Source organism: Heptranchias perlo, chromosome 33 (genome assembly GCF_035084215.1).
Source record: "Heptranchias perlo isolate sHepPer1 chromosome 33, sHepPer1.hap1, whole genome shotgun sequence".
Classification (NCBI taxonomy): Eukaryota; Metazoa; Chordata; class Chondrichthyes; order Hexanchiformes; family Hexanchidae; genus Heptranchias; species Heptranchias perlo.
The window spans coordinates 31,907,802-31,926,467 of NC_090357.1; the positions used below are offsets into that span (position 1 = coordinate 31,907,802).

Genomic DNA, 18,666 nt, shown 5'->3' on the forward strand with positions numbered 1-18,666 from the left:
TAGGATTTTAAAAGCAGTGGATGCAGAGTATAAATGCATTGGTTTTGATCTTCCAGAATTCCCTAGATTCTGGAACGGTCCCAGCAGATTGGAAGGTAGCAAGTGTAACCCCACTGTTCAAGAAAGGAGGGAGAGAGAAAACAGGGAACTACAGGCCAGGTAGCCTGACATCAGTCGTCGGGAAAATCCTAGAATCTATTATTAAGGACAGGGCACTTAGAAAATCATAATATGATTAGGGAGAGTCAACACGGTTTTATGAAAGGGAAATTGTGTTTGACAAATTTATTACAGTTTTTTGAGGATGTAACTAGCAGGGTAGATAAGGGGGAACCTGTGGATGTGGTATATTTGAATTTTCAAAAGGCATTTGATAAGGTGCTACATAAAAGGTTATTACAAAAGATTATGGCTCATGGGGTTGGGGGTAATATGTCTGCAACGATAGAGGATCGGTTAACAGATAAAAAACAGAGAGTAGGGATAAACGGGCCATTCTCAGGTTGGCAGGTTGTAACTAGTGGGGTGCTGCAAGGATCAGTGCTTGGGCCTCAGATATTTACAATCTATATCAATGACTTAGATGAAGGGACCGAGAGTAATGTATCCAAGTTTGCTGATGATACAAAGCTAGGTGGGAATGTAAGCTGTGAGGAGGACACAAAGAGTCTGACAAGGGATATAGACAGGTTAAGTGAGTGGGCAAGAAGGTGGCAGATGGAGTATAATGTGGGGAAATGTGAGGTTATTCACTTTGGCAGGAAGAATAGAAAAACAGAATATATTTTAAAAGGTGAGAGACTAAGAAATTTTGGTGTTCAGAGGGATTTGGGTGTCCTTGTACATGAATCACAGAAAGCTAACATGTGGGTATTGATACTAGCTCAATTGCTAAATTTAAATGTGAGATAGATAGCTTTTTGGCAACCAAAGGTATGAAGGGATATGGGCCAAAGGCAGGTATATGGAGCTAGATCACAGATCAGCCATGATCTTAGCAAATGGCGGAGCAGGCACGAGGGGCTGAATGGCCTACTCCTGTTCCTATGTTCCTAGGTACAACAAGCAATTAGGAAGGCAAATGGCATGTTAGCCTTTATTGCAAGGGGTTGGAATATAAGGTTAAGGAGGTCTTGCTGCAATTACACAGGGCTCTGGTGAGACCACACCTGGAGTACTGTGTACAGTTTTGGTCTCCTTACCTAAGGAAGGATATATTTGCCTTAGAGGGGGTGTAACGAAGGTTCACTAGATTGATTCCTGGGATGTGAGGGTTGTCCTATAAGGAGAGATTATGTAGAGTGGACCTATATTGTCTGGAATTTAGAAGAATGAGAGGTGACCTCATTGAAACAATAAAAATTCTTAGAGGGCTTGATAGGGTGGATGCTGAGATGCTACTGCCCTTGGCTGGAGAGCCTAGAACGAGGGGTCATAGTCTCAAGATAAGAGGTCGGCCATTTATGACTGAGATGAGGAGAAATGTTTTCACTCAGAGGGTTGTGAATCTTTGGAATTCTCTACCCCAGAGGGCTGTGGATGCTCAGTCGTGGGATAGATTCAAGACTGAGATTGATAGATTTTGGACACTTTGAGAATGAAGGGCTATGGGGATCAGGCGGGAAAGTGGAGTTGAGGTAGAAGATCAGCCATGATCTGATTGAACAGCGGAGCAGGCTCGAGGGGCTGTATGGCCTACTCCTGCTCCTGTTTCTTATGTTCCACGTGGACTTCCAGAAGGCGTTTGATAAGGTTCCACACAAGACATTATTAGAGAAAATGAGACTGCACAGAATTGGAGGTAAACCTTGTGACATGGGATGGTAATTGGTTGGGGAGACAGGAGACAGAGTGGGGATAAAGGGAACATTCTCTGATTGGCAGGACAAGTGGTGGTCCCCAGGGATATCTGTTCTGGGGCCTCAGCTTTTCACCGTATTTATCAATAACCTGGATGAAGGAATAGAGAGTTGTATATCCAAGTTCACAGATGACACTAAGTTAGGAGGCACAGTGTGTTGTGCAAATGGGAGGAAGAAGTTACAAAGGGACATAGACAGTGGCAAAAAATTTGGTGTCTTAAGTACACAAATCACTAAAAGCTAATGGACAGGTAAAAAAAAATCAAAAAGGCTAACTGAATGTTGGCCTTTATCTCAAGGGGGCTGGAATACAAAGGGGTGGAAGTTATGTTACAGTTATATAAAGCTCTGGTTAGACCCCATCTGGAGACTGCGTTCAGTTCTGGGCATCGCACCTCAGGAAGGATATATTGGCCTTGGAGAGGGTGCAGTACAGATTCACCAGAATTATACCAGGGATTAAAGGATTAAATTATAAGGACTAGTTGCATAAACTTGAGTTGAGAAAGTTGAGAGGTGATTTAATCATGTTACAAATGATATAGGGATTTGATAGGGGAGATACAGAGAAACTATTTCCTCTGGTGGAAGAATCCAGAACAAGAGGGCATAATCCTAAGATGAGAGCTCGGCCAATTAGGGGTGAAATCAGGAAACATTTTTTCACACAAAGGGTACTGGAAATCTAGAAAACTCTCCCCTAAAAGGCTGTGGATGCTGGGGGTCAATTGAAATATTTAAGGCTGAGAGTGATAGATTTTGTTGTGTAAGGGCATCAGGGGATATGAAGCTAAGGCACGTCAATGGAGTTGAGATAAAAATCAGCCATGATCTAATTGAATGGCGGAACAGGCTCGAGGGGCTGAATGCCCTCCTCCTGTTCCAATGTATCTGTACCTCTAGATCGATACCCCGATTATGCTGTTGAGCCCAGTACATTTTTGTTCCCTGCGTATTATTTTAATGTAAATAAATGGACTGCATTTTAGCCTGCACAAAGAGTCCAACCATGGGCTATTTCCCTAACTGACTGGAAGTTTACAGATCATCTCACAACCTACAGTCAGCAATATCCCATTAACAGGGTGAGGTGTGAGATCTCAGCTCTGCGAACCTCAAAATCTTTTTGAGTCTAAATGTATCACAGCGACTGCTTCAGTGTTGTCCACATGTTTGGACTTTTCCTGACAGAGTTCCCGTACTCCCGGCTGGTGATAGGTGTAACTGGGGCTCTTTTACTGTTACAGGTGTTCCCGTACTCCCTGCTGGTGATAGGAATGACCATGTATCTTCCTGCTTTGATCTGGAAAGTATTTGTCACTCCATCCCTCATCGCTGACCTACTTTTCATTATTGATGAGTTGGACAAAGCCTACAATCGATCGATCAAAGTGGCTCAACTGATTGTGAAGAAATATGAGAACAGCCCGAACGCCAATAGCCTGATGCAGGAGGAGCTGGACAGGTAGAAGCAGGCATCTCATTGGGAGCAAAATGGACAAAAACAAGCACAAGTTAAACCTGTGGTTTCAACAATGGCAGAAACTGAGGACGGAGAATGAGTGGAGCTGGTGATAGAGAGAGTGAATGGGGGAGGAGCTGATTATTGATAGAGAGTGAATGGGGGAGGAGCTGATTATTGATAGAGAGTGAATGGGGGAGGAGCTGATTATTGATAGAGAGTGAATGGGGGAGGAGCTGATTATTGATAGAGAGTGAATGGGGGAGGAGCTGATTATTGAGAGAGTGAATGGGGGAGGAGCTGATTATTGATAGAGAGTGAATGGGGAGGAGCTGATTATTGATCGGGAGTGAATGGGGGTGGAGCTGATTATTGATCGGGAGTGAATGGGGGAGGAGCTGATTATTGAGAGAGAGTGAATGGGGGAGGAGCTGATTATTGAGAGAGTGAATGGGGGAGGAGCTGATTATTGACAGAGAGTGAATGGGGGAGGAGCTGATTATTGATCGGGAGTGAATGGGGGAGGAGCTGATTATTGATCGGGAGTGAATGGGGGTGGAGCTGATTATTGATCGGGAGTGAATGGGGGAGGAGCTGATTATTGATCGGGAGTGAATGGGGGAGGAGCTGATTATTGATAGGGAGTGAATGGGGGTGGAGCTGATTATTGATCGGGAGTGAATGGGGGAGGAGCTGATTATTGAGAGAGAGTGAATGGGGGAGGAGCTGATTATTGAGAGAGTGAATGGGGGAGGAGCTGATTATTGACAGAGAGTGAATGGGGGAGGAGCTGATTATTGATCGGGAGTGAATGGGGGAGGAGCTGATTATTGATCGGGAGTGAATGGGGGAGGAGCTGATTATTGAGAGAGTGAATGGGGGAGGAGCTGATTATTGACAGAGAGTGAATGGGGGAGGAGCTGATTATTGATCGGGAGTGAATGGGGGAGGAGCTGATTATTGAGAGAGTGAATGGGGGAGGAGCTGATTATTGATCGGGAGTGAATGGGGGAGGAGCTGATTATTGAGAGAGTGAATGGGGGAGGAGCTGATTATTGACAGAGAGTGAATGGGGGAGGAGCTGATTATTGATCAGGAGTGAATGGGGAGGAGCTGATTATTGATAGAGTGAATGGGAGAGGAGCTGATTATTGATCGAGTGAATGGGGGAGGAGCTGATTATTGACAGGGAGTGAATGGGGGAGGAGCTGATCATTGATTGGGAGTGAATGGGGGAGGAGCTGATCATTGATTGGGAGTGAATGGGGGAGGAGCTGATTATTGAGAGAGTGAATGGGGGAGGAGCTGATTATTGAGAGAGTGAATGGGGGCGGAGCTGATTATTGAAAGGGAGTGAATGGGGGAGGAGCTGATTATTGATCGGGAATGAATGGGGGAGGAGCTGATTATTGACAGAGAGTAAATGGGGGAGGAGCTGATTATTGATCGGGAGTGAATGGGGGAGGAGCTAATTATTGACAGAGAGTAAATGGGGGAGGAGCTGATCATTGACAGAGTGAAAGGGGGAGGAGCTGATTATTGATAGAGAGTGAATGGGGGAGGAGCTGATTATTGATCGGGAGTGAATGGGGCTGGAGCTGATTATTGATAGGGAGGGAATGGGGGAGGAGCTGATTATTGATAGGGACTGAATGGGGGAGGAGCTGATTATTGAGAGGGAGTGAATGGGGGGGAGCTTTTTATTGATGGAGTGAATGGTGGAGTAGCTAATTATTGATCGGGAGTGAATGGGGGAGGAGCTGATTATTGATGGAGTGAATGGCGGAGTAGCTAATTATTGATAGGGAGTGAATGGGGGAGGAGCTGATTATTGACAGAGTGAATGGGGGAGGAGCTTATTATTGATTGGGAGTGAATGGGGGAGGAGCTAATTATTGATAGGGTTTGTTCAGAGGAGGATCTGATCATTGATCGGGAGTGAATGCGGGAGGAGCTGGTTATTGATAGAGAGTGAATGGGGGAGGAGCTGATTATTGATCGGGAGTGAATGGGGGAGGAGCTGATTCTTGATAGAGAGTGAATGGGGGAGGAGCTGATTATTGATCGGGAGTGAATGGGGGAGGAGCTGATTATTGACAGGGAGTGAATGGGGGAGGAGCTGATTATTGATCGGGAGTGACTGGGGGAGGAGCTGATAATTGATCGGGAGTGAATGGGGGAGTAGCTGATTATTGATCGGGAGTGAATAGGGGAGGAGCTGATTATTGATCGGGAGTGAATGGGGGAGGAGCTGATTATTGATCGAGAGTGAATGGGGGAGGAGCTGATTATTGATAGGGAGTGAATGGGGGAGGAGCTGATGATTGATCGGGAGTGAATAGGGGAGCAGCTGATTATTGATAGGGAGTGAATGGGGGAGGAGTTGATAATTGATAGAGTGAATGGGGAGGAGCTGATTATTGATAGAGAGTGAATGGGGGAGGAGCTGATTATTCATCGGGAGCGAATGGGGGAGCAGCTGATTATTGATAGGGAGTGAATGGGGGAGGAGCTGATTATTGATGGGGAGTGAATGGGGAGGAGCTCATTATTGATAGGGAGTGAATGGGGGAGGAGCTGATCATAGAAAGGGAGTGAATGGGGGAGGAGCTGATTTTTGATCGGGAGTGAATGGGGGAGGAGCTGATTATTGATCGGGAGTGAATGGGGGAGGAGCTGATTATTGATCGGGAGTGAATGGGGAGGAGCTGATTATTGACAGAAAGTGAATGGGGGAGGAGCTAATTATTGATTGGGAGTGAATGGGGGAGGAGCTGATTATTGATCGGGAGTGAATGGGGGAGGAGCTGATTATTGACAGGGAGTGAATGGGGGAGGAGCTAATTATTAATCGGGAGTGAATGGGGGAGGAGCTGATTATTGATAGAGAGTGAATGGGGGAGGAGCTGATGATTGACAGAGTGAATGGGGGACGAGCTGATTGTTGATAGAGAGTGAATGAGGGAGGAGCTGATTATTGACAGAGTGAAAGGGGGACGAGCTGATTATTGATTGGGAGTGAATGGGGGAGGAGCTGATTGTTGATTGGGAGTGAACGGGGGAGGAGCTGATTATTGACAGAGTGAATGGGGGAGGAGATGATTATTGATGGAGAGTGAATGGGGGAGTTGCTGATTATTGATGGAGAGTGAATGGGGGAGGAGCTAATTATTGATTGGGAGTGAATAGGGGAGGAGCTGATTATTGATAGAGAGTGAATGGGGGAGGAGCTGATTATTGATCGAGAGTGAATGGGGGAGAAGCTAATTATTGATAGGGAGTGAATGGAGGAGGAGCTAATTATTGATAGGGAGTGAAAGGGGGAGGAGCTAATTATTGATGGGGTTTGTTCAGAGGAGGATCTGATCATTGATCGGGAGTGAATGCGGGAGGAGCTGATTATTGATGGAGAGTGAATGGGGGAGGAGCTGATTATTGATAGGGAGTGAATGGGGGAGGAGCTGATTATTGACAGAGTGTTTGGGGGAGGAGCTGATTATTGACAGAGTGTTTGGGGGAGGAGCTGATTATTGATAGAGAGTGAATGGAGGAGGAGCTTATTAATGACAGAGAGTGAATGATGGAGGAGCTTATTTTTGAGAGGGTGTGAATTGGGGAGGAGCTGATTATTGAGAGGGAGTGAATGGGGGAGGAGCTGATTATTGATAGGGAGTGAGTTGGGAAGGAGCTGATTATTGATCGGGAGTGAATGGAGGAGGAGCTGATTATTGATGGAGTGAATGGGGGAGGAGCTGATTATTGATCAGGAGTGAATGGAGGAGGAGCTGATTATTTATAGCGAGTGAGTTGGGAAGGAGCTGATTATTGATCGGGAGTGAATGGCGGAGGAGCAAATTATTGATCGGGAGTGAATGGGGGAGGAGCTGATTATTGACAGAGATTGAATGGGGGAGGAGCTGATTATTGATTGGGAGTGAATGGGGGAGGAGCTGATTATTGAGAGGGAATGAATGCAGGAGGAGCTGATTGTTGATGGAGTGAATGGCGGAGGAGCTGTTTGTTGACAGGGAGTGAATTGGGAGGAAATGATTATTGATAGAGAGTGAATGGAGGAGGAGCTGATTATTGATCGGGAGTGAATGGGGGAGGAGCTAATTATTGATTGCGAGTGAATGGGGGAGGAGCTAATTATTGATCGTGAGTGAATGGGGAGGAGCTTATTATTGACAAGGAGAGAATGGGGGAGGAGCTTATTATTGACAGGGAGTGAATGGGGGAGGAGCTGATTCTTGATCGGGAGTGAATGGGGGAGGAGCTGATTATTGACAGGGAGTGAATGGGGGAGGAGCTGATTCTTGATCGGGAGTGAATGGGGGAGGAGCTGATTCTTGATCGGGAGTGAATGGGGGAGGAGCTGATCATTGATGGGGAGTGAATGGGGGAGGAGCTGATTATTGATAGGGAGTGAATGGGGGAGGAGCTGATTATTGATTGGGAGTGAATGGAGGAGGAGCTGATTATTGATACGGAGTGAATGGGGGAGGAGCTAATTATTGATAGGGAGTGAATGGGGGAGGAGCTAATTATTGATAGGGAGTGAATGGGGAGGAGCTGATTATTGACAGGGAGTGAATGGGGGAGGAGCTAATTATTGATCGGGAGTGAATGGAGGAGGAGCTGATTATTGACAGAGAGTGAATGGGGGAGGAGCTAATTATTGATCGGGAGTGAATGGAGGAGGAGCTGATTATTGATCGGGAGTGAATGGGGAGGAGCTGATTATTGATAGGGAGTGAATGGAGGAGGAGCTGATTATTGACAGGGAGTGAATGGGGGAGGAGCTGATTATTGATCGGGAGTGAATGGGGAGGAGCTGATTATTGACTGGGAGTGAATGGGGGAGGAGCTAATTATTGACAGGGAGTGAATGGGGGAGGAGCTAATTATTGATCGGGAGTGAATGGAGGAGGAGCTGATTATTGATCGGGAGTGAATGGGGAGGAGCTGATTATTGATAGGGAGTGAATGGGGGAGGACCTGATTATTGATCGGGAGTGAGTGGGGGAGGAGCTGATTATTGATCGGGAGTGAATGGGGGAGGAGCTGATTATTGAGAGGGAGTGAATGGGGGGGTAGCTGATTATTGAGAGGGAGTGAATTTGGGAGGAGCTGATTATTGATAGGGAGTGAATGGTGGAGGAGCTGATTAATGATCGGGAGTGAATGGAGGAGGAGCTGATTATTGACAGGGAGTGAATGGGGGAGGAGCTGATTATTGACAGGGAGTGAATGGGGGAGGAGCTGATTGTTGATTGGGAGTGAATTGAGGAGGAGCTGATTGTTGATCGGGAGTGAATGGGGGTGGAGCTGATTATTGACAGGGAGTGAATGGGGGAGGAGCTAATTATTGACAGGGAGTGAATGGGGGAGGAGCTAATTATTGATCGGGAGTGAATGGGGGAGGACCTGATTATTGATCGGGAGTGAAAGGGGGAGGAGCTAATTATTGATAGGGAGTGAATGGAGGAGGAGCTGATTATTGATCGGGAGTGAATGGGGAGGAGCTGATTATTGATAGGGAGTGAATGGGGGAGGACCTGATTATTGATCGGGAGTGAAAGGGGGAGGAGCTATTTATTGATCTGGAGTGAATGGAGGAGGAGCTGATTATTGATCGGGAGTGAATGGGGGAGGAGCTGATTATTGATAGTGAATGAATGGGGGAGGAGCTTATTCTTGATTGGGAGTGAATGGCGGAGGAGCTGATTATTGATTGGGAGTGAATGGGGGAGGAGCTTATTCTTGATTGGGAGTGAATGGCGGAGGAGCTGATTATTGATAGGGAGTGAACGCGGGAGGAGGTGATTATTGATAGGGAGTGAATGGGGGAGGAGCTGATTATTGATCGGGAGTGAATGGGGGAGGAGTTGATTATTGATAGGGAGTGAATGGGTGAGGAGCTAATTATTGACAGGGAGTGAATGGGGGAGGAGTTGATTATTGATAGGGAGTGAATGGGGGAGGAGCTAATTATTGACAGGGAGTGAATGGGGGAGGAGCTGATTATTGACAGGGAGTGAATGGGGGAGGAGCTGATTATTGACAGGGAGTGAATGGGGGAGGAGCTGATTATTGACAGGGAGTGAATGGGGGAGGAGCTGATTATTGATAGAGAGTAAATGGGGGAGGAGCTGATTATTGATCGGGAGTGAATGGGGGAGGAGCTGATTATTGACAGAGTGAATGGGGGAGGAGCTGATTATTGATGGGGAGTGAATGGGGGAGGAGCTGATTATTGATAGAGAGTGAATGGAGGAGGAGCTGATTATTGACAGGGAGTGAATGATGGAGGAACTGATTATTGATCGGGAGTGAATGGGGGAGGAGTTGATTATTGATAGAGAGTGAATGGAGGAGGAGCTGATTATTGAGAGGGAGTGATTGGGGGAGGAGCTGATTCTTGAGATGGAGTGAATGGGGAGGAGCTGATTATTGAGAGGGAGTGAATGGGGTAGGAGCTGATTATTGAGAGGGAGTGATTGGGGGAGGAGCTGATTCATGAGATGGAGTGAATGGGGAGGAGCTGATTATTGAGAGGGAGTGATTGGGGAGGAGCTGATTATTGAGAGGGAGTGAATGGGGGAGGAGCTGATTATTGATAGGGAGTCAATGGGGGAGGAGCTGATTATTGATAGAGTGTGAATGAGGGAGGAGCTGATTATTGACAGAAAGTGAATGGGAGAGGAGCTAATTATTGATCGGGAGTGAATGGGGGAGGAGCTAATTATTCATCGGGAGTGAATGGGGGAGGAGCTAATTATTGATAGGGAGTGAATGGGTGAGGAGCTTATTATTGAAAGGGAGTGAATGGGTGAGGAGCTGATTATTGATGGGGAGTGAATGGGGGAGGAGCTAATTATTGATAGGGAGTGAATGGGGAGGAGCTAATTATTGACAGAGAGTGAATTGGGGAGGAGCTGATTATTGATCGGGAGTGAATGGGGGAGGAGCTGATTATTGATCGGGAGTGAATGGGGGAGGAGCTGATTATTGATGGGGAGTGAATGGGGGAGGAGCTGATTATTGATAGGGAGTGAATGGGGGAGGAGCTAATTATTGACAGAGAGTGAATTGGGGAGGAGCTGATTATTGATCGGGAGTGAATGGGGGAGGAGCTGATTATTGATCGGGAGTGAATGGGGGAGGAGCTGATTATTGATCGGGAGTGAATGGGGGAGGAGCTGATTATTGATCGGGAGTGAATGGGGGAGGAGCTGATTATTGATCGGGAGTGAATGGGCGAGGAGCTGATTATTGACAGGGAATGAATGGGGGAGGAGCTGATTGTTGATAGGGAGTGAATGGAGGAGGAGCTGATTATTGATTGGGAGTGAATGGGGAAGAGCTGATTATTGATAGAGAGTGAATGGGGGAGGAGCTGATTATTGATCGGGAGTGAATGGGGGAGGAACTGATTTTTGATCGGGAGTGAATGGGGGAGGAGTTGATTATTGAGAGGGAGTGAATGGAGGAGGAATTGATTTTTGATCGGGAGTGAATGAGGGAGGAGCTGATTATTGATTGAGTGTGAATGAGGGAGGAGCTGATTATTGATGGGGAGTGAATGGGGGAGGAGCTGATTATTGATAGGGAGTGAATGGGGGAGGAGCTGATTATTGATGGGGAGTGAATGGAGGAGGAGCTGATTATTGATAGGAGGTGAATGGGGGAGGAGCTGATTATTGAGAGGGAATGAATGGGGGAGGAGCTTATTATTGATAGGGAGTGAATGGGGATGGAGCTGATGATTGATAGGGAGTGAATGAGGGAGGAGCTGATTATTGATAGGGAGTGAATGGCGGAGGAGCTGATTGTTGAGAGGGAGTGAATGGGGGAGGAGCTTATTATTGATAGGGAGTGAATGAGGGAGGAGCTGATTATTGATGGGGAGTGAATGGAGGAGGAGCTGATTATTGACAGGGAGTGAATGGGGGAGGAGCTGATTATTGATAGGGAGTGAATGGCGGAGGAGCTGATTGTTGAGAGGAAGTGAATGTGGGAGGAGCTTATTATTGATAGGGAGTGAATGGCGGAGGAGCTGATTGTTGAGAGGGAGTGAATGGAGGAGGAGCTGATTATTGACAGGGAGTGAATGGGGGAGGAGCTGATTATTGAGAGGGAATGAATGGGGGAGGAGCTTATTATTGATAGGGAGTGAATGAGGGAGGAGCTGATTATTGATTGAGTGTGAATGAGGGAGGAGCTGATTATTGATAGGGAGTGAATGGGGATGGAGCTGATGATTGATAGAGAGTGAATGGGGGTGGAGCTGTTTATTGATAGGGAGTGAATGGGGGAGGAGCTAATTATTGATAGGGAGTGAATGGGGGAGGAGCTAATTATTGATAGGGAGTGAATGGGGAGGAGCTAATTATTGATAGGGAGTGAATGGAGGAGGAGCTTATTATTGACGGAGTGAATGGGGGAGGAGCTGATTATTGACAGGGAGTGAATGGGGGAGGAGCTGATTATTGATGGAGAGTAAATGGGGGAGGAGCTTATTATTGATAGGGAGTGAATGGGGATGGAGCTGATGATTGATAGGGAGTGAATGAGGGAGGAGCTGATTTTTGATGGGGAGTGAATGGGGGAGGAGCTGATTGTTGAGAGGGAGTGAATGGGGGAGGAGCTTATTATTGATAGGGAGTGAATGGCGGAGGAGCTGATTGTTGAGAGGGAGTGAATGGGGGAGGAGCTTATTATTGATAGGGAGTGAATGGCGGAGGAGCTGATTGTTGAGAGGGAGTGAATGGGGGAGGAGCTTATTATTGATGGGGAGTGAATGGAGGAGGAGCTGATTATTGACAGGGAGTGAATGGGGGAGGAGCTGATTATTGATAGGGAGTGAATGGCGGAGGAGCTGATTGTTGAGAGGGAGTGAATGTGGGAGGAGCTTATTATTGATAGGGAGTGAATGGCGGAGGAGCTGATTGTTGAGAGGGAGTGAATGGTGGAGGAGCTTATTATTGATAGGGAGTGAATGAGGGAGGAGCTGATTATTGATGGGGAGTGAATGGTGAAGAGCTGATTATTGATCGGGAGTGAATGGGGGAGGAGCTGATTATTGATAGAGAGTGAATGGAGGAGGAGCTGATTATTGATTGGGAGTGAATGGTGAAGAGCTGATTATTGATCGGGAGTAAATGGGGACGGAGCTGGTTATTGACAGAGAATGAATGGGGGAGGAGCTGATTATTGATCGGGAGTGAATGGGGGAGGAGCTGATTATTGATCGGGAGTGAATTGGGAGGAGCTGATTATTGATCGGGAGTGAATGGGGGAGGAGCTGATTATTGATCAGGAGTGAATGGGGGAGGAGCTGATTATTGAAAGGGAGTGAATGGGGGCGGAGATGATTATTGACAGGGAGTGAATGGGGGAGGAGCTGATTATTGATTGGGAGTGAATGGTGAAGAGCTGATTATTGACAGGGAGTGAATGGGGGAGGAGCTGATTATTGATTGGGAGTGAATGGTGAAGAGCTGATTATTGATCGGGAGTGAATGGGGGAGGAGCTGATTATTGATCGGGAGTGAATGGAGGAGGAGCTGATGATTGATCGGGAGTAAATGGGGACGGAGCTGGTTATTGACAGAGAATGTATGGGGGAGGAGCTGATTATTGATCGGGAGTGAATGGGCGAGGAGCTGATTATTGACAGGGAGTGAATGGGGGAGGAGCTGATTATTGATTGGGAGTGAATGGTGAAGAGCTGATTATTGATCGGGAGTGAATGGGGGAGGAGCTGATTATTGATAGAGAGTGAATGGAGGAGGAGCTGATTATTGAGAGGGAGTGATTGGGGGAGTAGCTTATGATTGATGGAGTGAATGGCGGAGGAGCTGATTATTGATAGGGAGTGAATGGGGGAGGAGCTGATTATTGAGGGGGAGTCAATGGGGGAGGAGCTTATGATTGATGGAGTGAATGGGGGAGGAGCTAATTATTGATAGGTAGTGAATGGGGAGGAGCTAATTATTGATCGGGAGTGAATGGGGGAGGAGCTGATTATTGATGGGGAGTGAATGGGGGAGGAGCTGATTATTGATAGGGAGTGAATGGTGAAGAGCTGATTATTGATCGGGAGTGAATGGGAGAGGAGCTGATTATTGATCGGGAGTGAATGGGGGAGGAGTTGATTATTGAGAGGGAGTGAATGGAGGAGGAACTGATTTTTGATCGGGAGTGAATGAGGGAGGAGCTGATTATTGATAGGTCGTGAATGGAGGAGCAGCTGATTATTGATAGGTCGTGAATGGTGAAGAGCTGATTATTGATCGGGAGTGAATGGGAGAGGAGCTGATTATTGACAGAGAGTGAATGGGGGAGGAGCTGATTATTGATCGGGAGTGAATGGGGGAGGAGCTGATTATTGATCGGGAGTGAATTGGGAGGAGCTGATTATTGATAGGGAGTGAATGGGGGAGGAGCTGATTATTGAAAGGGAGTGAATGGGGGCGGAGCTGATTATTGACAGAGAGTGAATGGGGGAGGAGCTGATTATTGAAAGGGAGTGAATGGGGGCGGAGCTGATTATTGACAGAGAGTGAATGGGGGAGGAGCTGATTATTGAAAGGGAGTGAATGGGGGAGGAGCTGATTATTGAAAGGGAGTGAATGGGGGAGGAGCTGATTATTGAAAGGGAGTGAATGGGGGAGGAGCTGATTTTTGATCGGGAGTGAATGGTGGAGGAGCTGATTATTGATCGGGAGTGAATGGGGGAGGAGCTGATTATTGACAGAGAGTGAATGGGGGAGGAGCTGATTATTGATCGGGAGTGAATGGGGGAGGAGCTGATTATTGATCGGGAGTGAATGGGGGAGGAGCTGATTATTGACAGGGAGTGAATGGAGGAGGAGCTGATTATTGAAAGGGAGTGAATGGGGGAGGAGCTGATTATTGACAGAGAGTGAATGTGGGAGGAGCTGATAATTGATAGGGAGTGAATGGGGGAGGAGCTGATTATTGATCGGGAGTGAATGGAGGAGGAGCTGATTATTGATAGGGAGTGATTAGAGGAGGAGCTGATTATTGATAGGGAGTGAATAGAGGAGGAGCTGATTATTGATTGGGAGTGAATGGGGGAGGAGCTGATCATTGATCGAGAGTGAACGGGGGAGGAGCTGATTATTGATAGGGAGTGAATGGGGGAGGAGCTGATTATTGATAGGGAGTGAATGGGGGAGGAGCTGATTATTGACAGAGAGTGAATTGGGGAGGAGCTGATTATTGATCGGGAATGAATGGGGGAGGAGTTGATTATTGATCGGGAGTGAATGGGGGAGGAGCTGATTATTGATCGGGAGTGAATGGGGGAGGAGCTGATTATTGACAGAGAGTGAATTGGGGAGGAGCTGATTATTGATCGGGAATGAATGGGGGAGGAGTTGATTATTGATAGGGAGTGAATGGGGGAGGAGCTGATTATTGATCGGGAGTGAATGGGGGAGGAGCTGATTATTGATCGGGAGTGAATGGGGGAGGAGCTGATTATTGATCGGGAGTGAATGGTGGAGGAGCTGATTATTGATCGGAAGTGAATGGGGGATCATGTGATTCTTGACAGGGAGTGAATGGTGGAGGAGCTGATTATTGATCGGGAGTGAATGGGGGAGGAGCTGATTATTGAAAGGGAGTGAATGGGGGAGGAGCTGATTATTGAGAGAGAGTGAATGGAGGAGGAGCTGATTATTGATCGGGAGTGAATGGGGTTGAGCTGATTATTGATCGGGAGTGAATGGTGGAGGAGCTGATTATTGATCGGGAGTGAATGGGGGAGGAGCTGATTATTGATCGGGAGTGAATGGGGGAGGAGCTGATTATTGATCGGGAGTGAATGGGGAAGGAGCTGATTCTTGATCGGGAGTGAATGGAGGAGGAGCTGATTATTGATAGGTAGTGAATGGGGGAGGAGCTGATAATTGACAGAGAGTGAATGGCGGAGGAGCTGATTAATGATCGGGAGTGAATGGGGGAGGAACTGATTATTGACAGAGAGTGAATGGCGGAGGAGCTGATTAATGATCGGGAGTGAATGGGGGAGGAGCTGATTATTGATCGGGAGTGAATGGGGGAGGAGCTGTTTATTGATCGGGAGTGAATGGGGGAGGAGCTGATTATTGAAAGGGAGTGAATGGGGGAGGAGCTGATTATTGACAGAGAGTGAATGGGGGAGGAGCTAAATATTGACAGAGAGTGAATGGGGGAGGAGCTGATTATTGATCGGGAGTGAATGGGGGAGGAGCTGATTATTGATCGGGAGTGAATGGAGGAGGAGCTGATTATTGATCGGGAGTGAATGGGGGAGGAGCTGATCATTGATCGAGAGTGAACGGGGGAGGAGCTGATTATTGATCGGGAGTGAATGGGGGAGGAGCTGATCATTGATCGAGAGTGAACGGGGGAGGAGCTGATTATTGATCGGGAGTGAATGGGGGAGGAGCTGATTATTGATCGGGAGTGAATGGAGGAGGAGCTGATTATTGATCGGGAGTGAATGGGGGAGGAGCTGATTATTGACAGAGAGTGAATGGGGGAGGAGCTGATTATTGATCGGGAGTGAATGGGGGAGGAGCTGATTATTGATCGGGAGTGAATGGAGGAGGAGCTGATTATTGATCGGGAGTGAATGTGGGAGGAGCTGATTATTGACAGAGAGTGAATGGGGGAGGAGCTGATTATTGATCGGGAGTGAATGGGGGAGGAGCTGATTATTGATCGGGAGTGAATGGGGGAGGAGCTGATTATTGACAGAGAGTGAATGGGGGAGGAGCTGATTATTGATCGGGAGTGAATGGGGGAGGAGCTGATTATTGACAGAGAGTGAATGGGGGAGGAGCTGATTATTGATCGGGAGTGAATGGGGGAGGAGCTGATTATTGATCGGGAGTGAATTGGGAGGAGCTGATTATTGATAGGGAGTGAATGGGGGAGGAGCTGATTATTGATCAGGAGTGAATGGGGGAGGAGCTGATTATTGAAAGGGAGTGAATGGGGGCGGAGCTGATTATTGACAGAGAGTGAATGGGGGAGGAGCTGATTATTGAAAGGGAGTGAATGGGGGAGGAGCTGATTATTGATCGGGAGTGAATGGGGGAGGAGCTGATTATTGAAAGGGAGTGAATGGGGGAGGAGCTGATTATTGATCGGGAGTGAATGGAGGAGGAGCTGATTATTGACAGGGAGTGAATGGGGGAGGAGCTGATTATTGAAAGGGAGTGAATGGGGGAGGAGCTGATTATTGACAGAGAGTAAATGGGGGAGGAGCTGATTATTGATCGGGAGTGAATGGGGGAAGAGCTGATTATTGATAGGGAGTAAATGGGGGAGGAGCTGATTATTGACAGAGAGTGAATGGGGGAGGAGCTGATTATTGATCGGGAGTGAATGGAGGAGGAGCTGATTATTGATCGGGAGTGAATTGGGAGGAGCTGATTATTGATAGGGAGTGAATGGAGGAGGAGCTGATCATTGATCGGGAGTGAATGGGGGAGGAGCTGATTATTGACAGAGAGTAAATGGGGGAGGAGCTGATTATTGATCGGGAGTGAATGGGGGAAGAGCTGATTATTGATAGGGAGTAAATGGGGGAGGAGCTGATTATTGACAGAGAGTGAATGGGGGAGGAGCTGATTATTGATCGGGAGTGAATGGGGGAGGAGCTGATTATTGACAGGGAGTGAATGGGGGAGGAGCTGATTATTGATCGGGAGTGAATGGGGGAGGAGCTGATTATTGACAGGGAGTGAATGGGGGAGGAGCTGATTATTGATCGGGAGTAAATGGGGGAGGAGCTGATTGTTGATAGAGAGTGAATGGGGGAGGAGCTGATTATTGATCGGGACTGAATGGGGGAGGAGCTGATTATTGATCGGGACTGAATGGGGGAGGAGCTGATTATTGAAAGGGAGTGAATGGGGGAGGAGCTGATTATTGACAGGGAGTGAATGGGGGAGGAGCTGATTATTGAAAGGGAGTGAATGGGGGAGGAGCTGATTATTGACAGAGAGTGAATGGGGGAGGAGCTGATTATTGATCGGGAGTGAATGGAGGAGGAGCTGATTATTGATTGGGAGTGAATGGGGGAGGAGCTGATCATTGATCGAGAGTGAACGGGGGAGGAGCTGATTATTGATCGGGAGTGAATGGGGGAGGAGCTGATCATTGATCGAGAGTGAACGGGGGAGGAGCTGATTATTGATCGGGAGTAAATGGGGGAGGAGCTGATCATTGATCGAGAGTGAATGGGGGAGGAGCTCATTATTGATCGGGAGTGAATGGGGTAGGAGCTGATTATTGATAGGGAGTGAATGGGGGAGGAGCTGATTATTGATCGGGAGTGAATGGTGGAGGAGCTGATTATTGATCGGGAGTGAATGGTGGAGGAGCTGATTATTGATCGGAAGTGAATGGGGGATCATGTGATTCTTGATAGGGTGTGAATGGGGGAGGAGCTGAGTATTGATCGGGAGTGAATGGGGGAGGAGCTGATTATTGATCGGGAGTGAATGGGGGAGGAGCTGATTATTGACAGAGCGTGATTGGGGGAGGAGCTGCTAATTTATCGGGAGTGAATGGGGGAGTAGCTGATTATTGATCGGGAGTGAATGGGGGAGACGCTGATTATTGAAAGGGAGTGAATGGGGCAGGAGCTGATTATTGATCGGGAGTGAATGGAGGAGGAGCTGATTATTGATCGGGAGTGAATGGGGGAGGAGCTGATTATTGACAGAGAGTGAATGGGGGAGGAGCTGATTATTGAAAGGGAGTGAATGGGGGAGGAGCTGATTATTGACAGAGAGTGAATGGAGGAGGAGCTGATTATTGATCGGGAGTGAATGGAGGAGGAGCTGATTATTGATCGGGAGTGAATGGGGGAGGAGCTGATTATTGACAGAGAGTGAATGGGGGAGGAGCTGATTATTGATCGGGAGTGAATGGGGGAGGAGCTGATTATTGACAGAGAGTGAATGGGGGTGGAGCTGATTATTGATCGGGAGTGAATGAGGGAGGAGCTGATTATTGATCGGGAGTGAATGGGGGAGTAGCTGATTATTGATCGGGAGTGAATGGGGGAGGCGCTGATTATTGATCGGGAGTGAATGGAGGAGGAGCTGATTATTGAAAGGGAGTGAATGGGGCAGGAGCTGATTATTGATCGGGAGTGAATGGAGGAGGAGCTGATTATTGATCGGGAGTGAATGGGGGAGGAGCTGATTATTGACAGAGAGTGAATGGGGGAGGAGCTGATTATTGATCGGGAGTGAATGGGGGAGGAGCTGATTATTGACAGAGAGTGAATGGGGGAGGAGCTGATTATTG

General features: G+C 47.6%; 1 protein-coding gene across 1 annotated transcript in view; it reads left to right on the forward strand.

Annotated features, from left to right (window-relative positions):
• The window catches only part of panx3 (pannexin 3), a 70,725-nt gene that overhangs the window by 28,461 nt on the left and 23,598 nt on the right, over window positions 1-18,666 (forward strand). Inside the window, exon 3 of the mRNA XM_067970787.1 lies at window positions 3,110-3,327. Within this exon, the coding sequence (XP_067826888.1) occupies window positions 3,110-3,327 (218 nt within the window). The remainder of the gene's footprint in view (window positions 1-3,109; window positions 3,328-18,666) is intronic.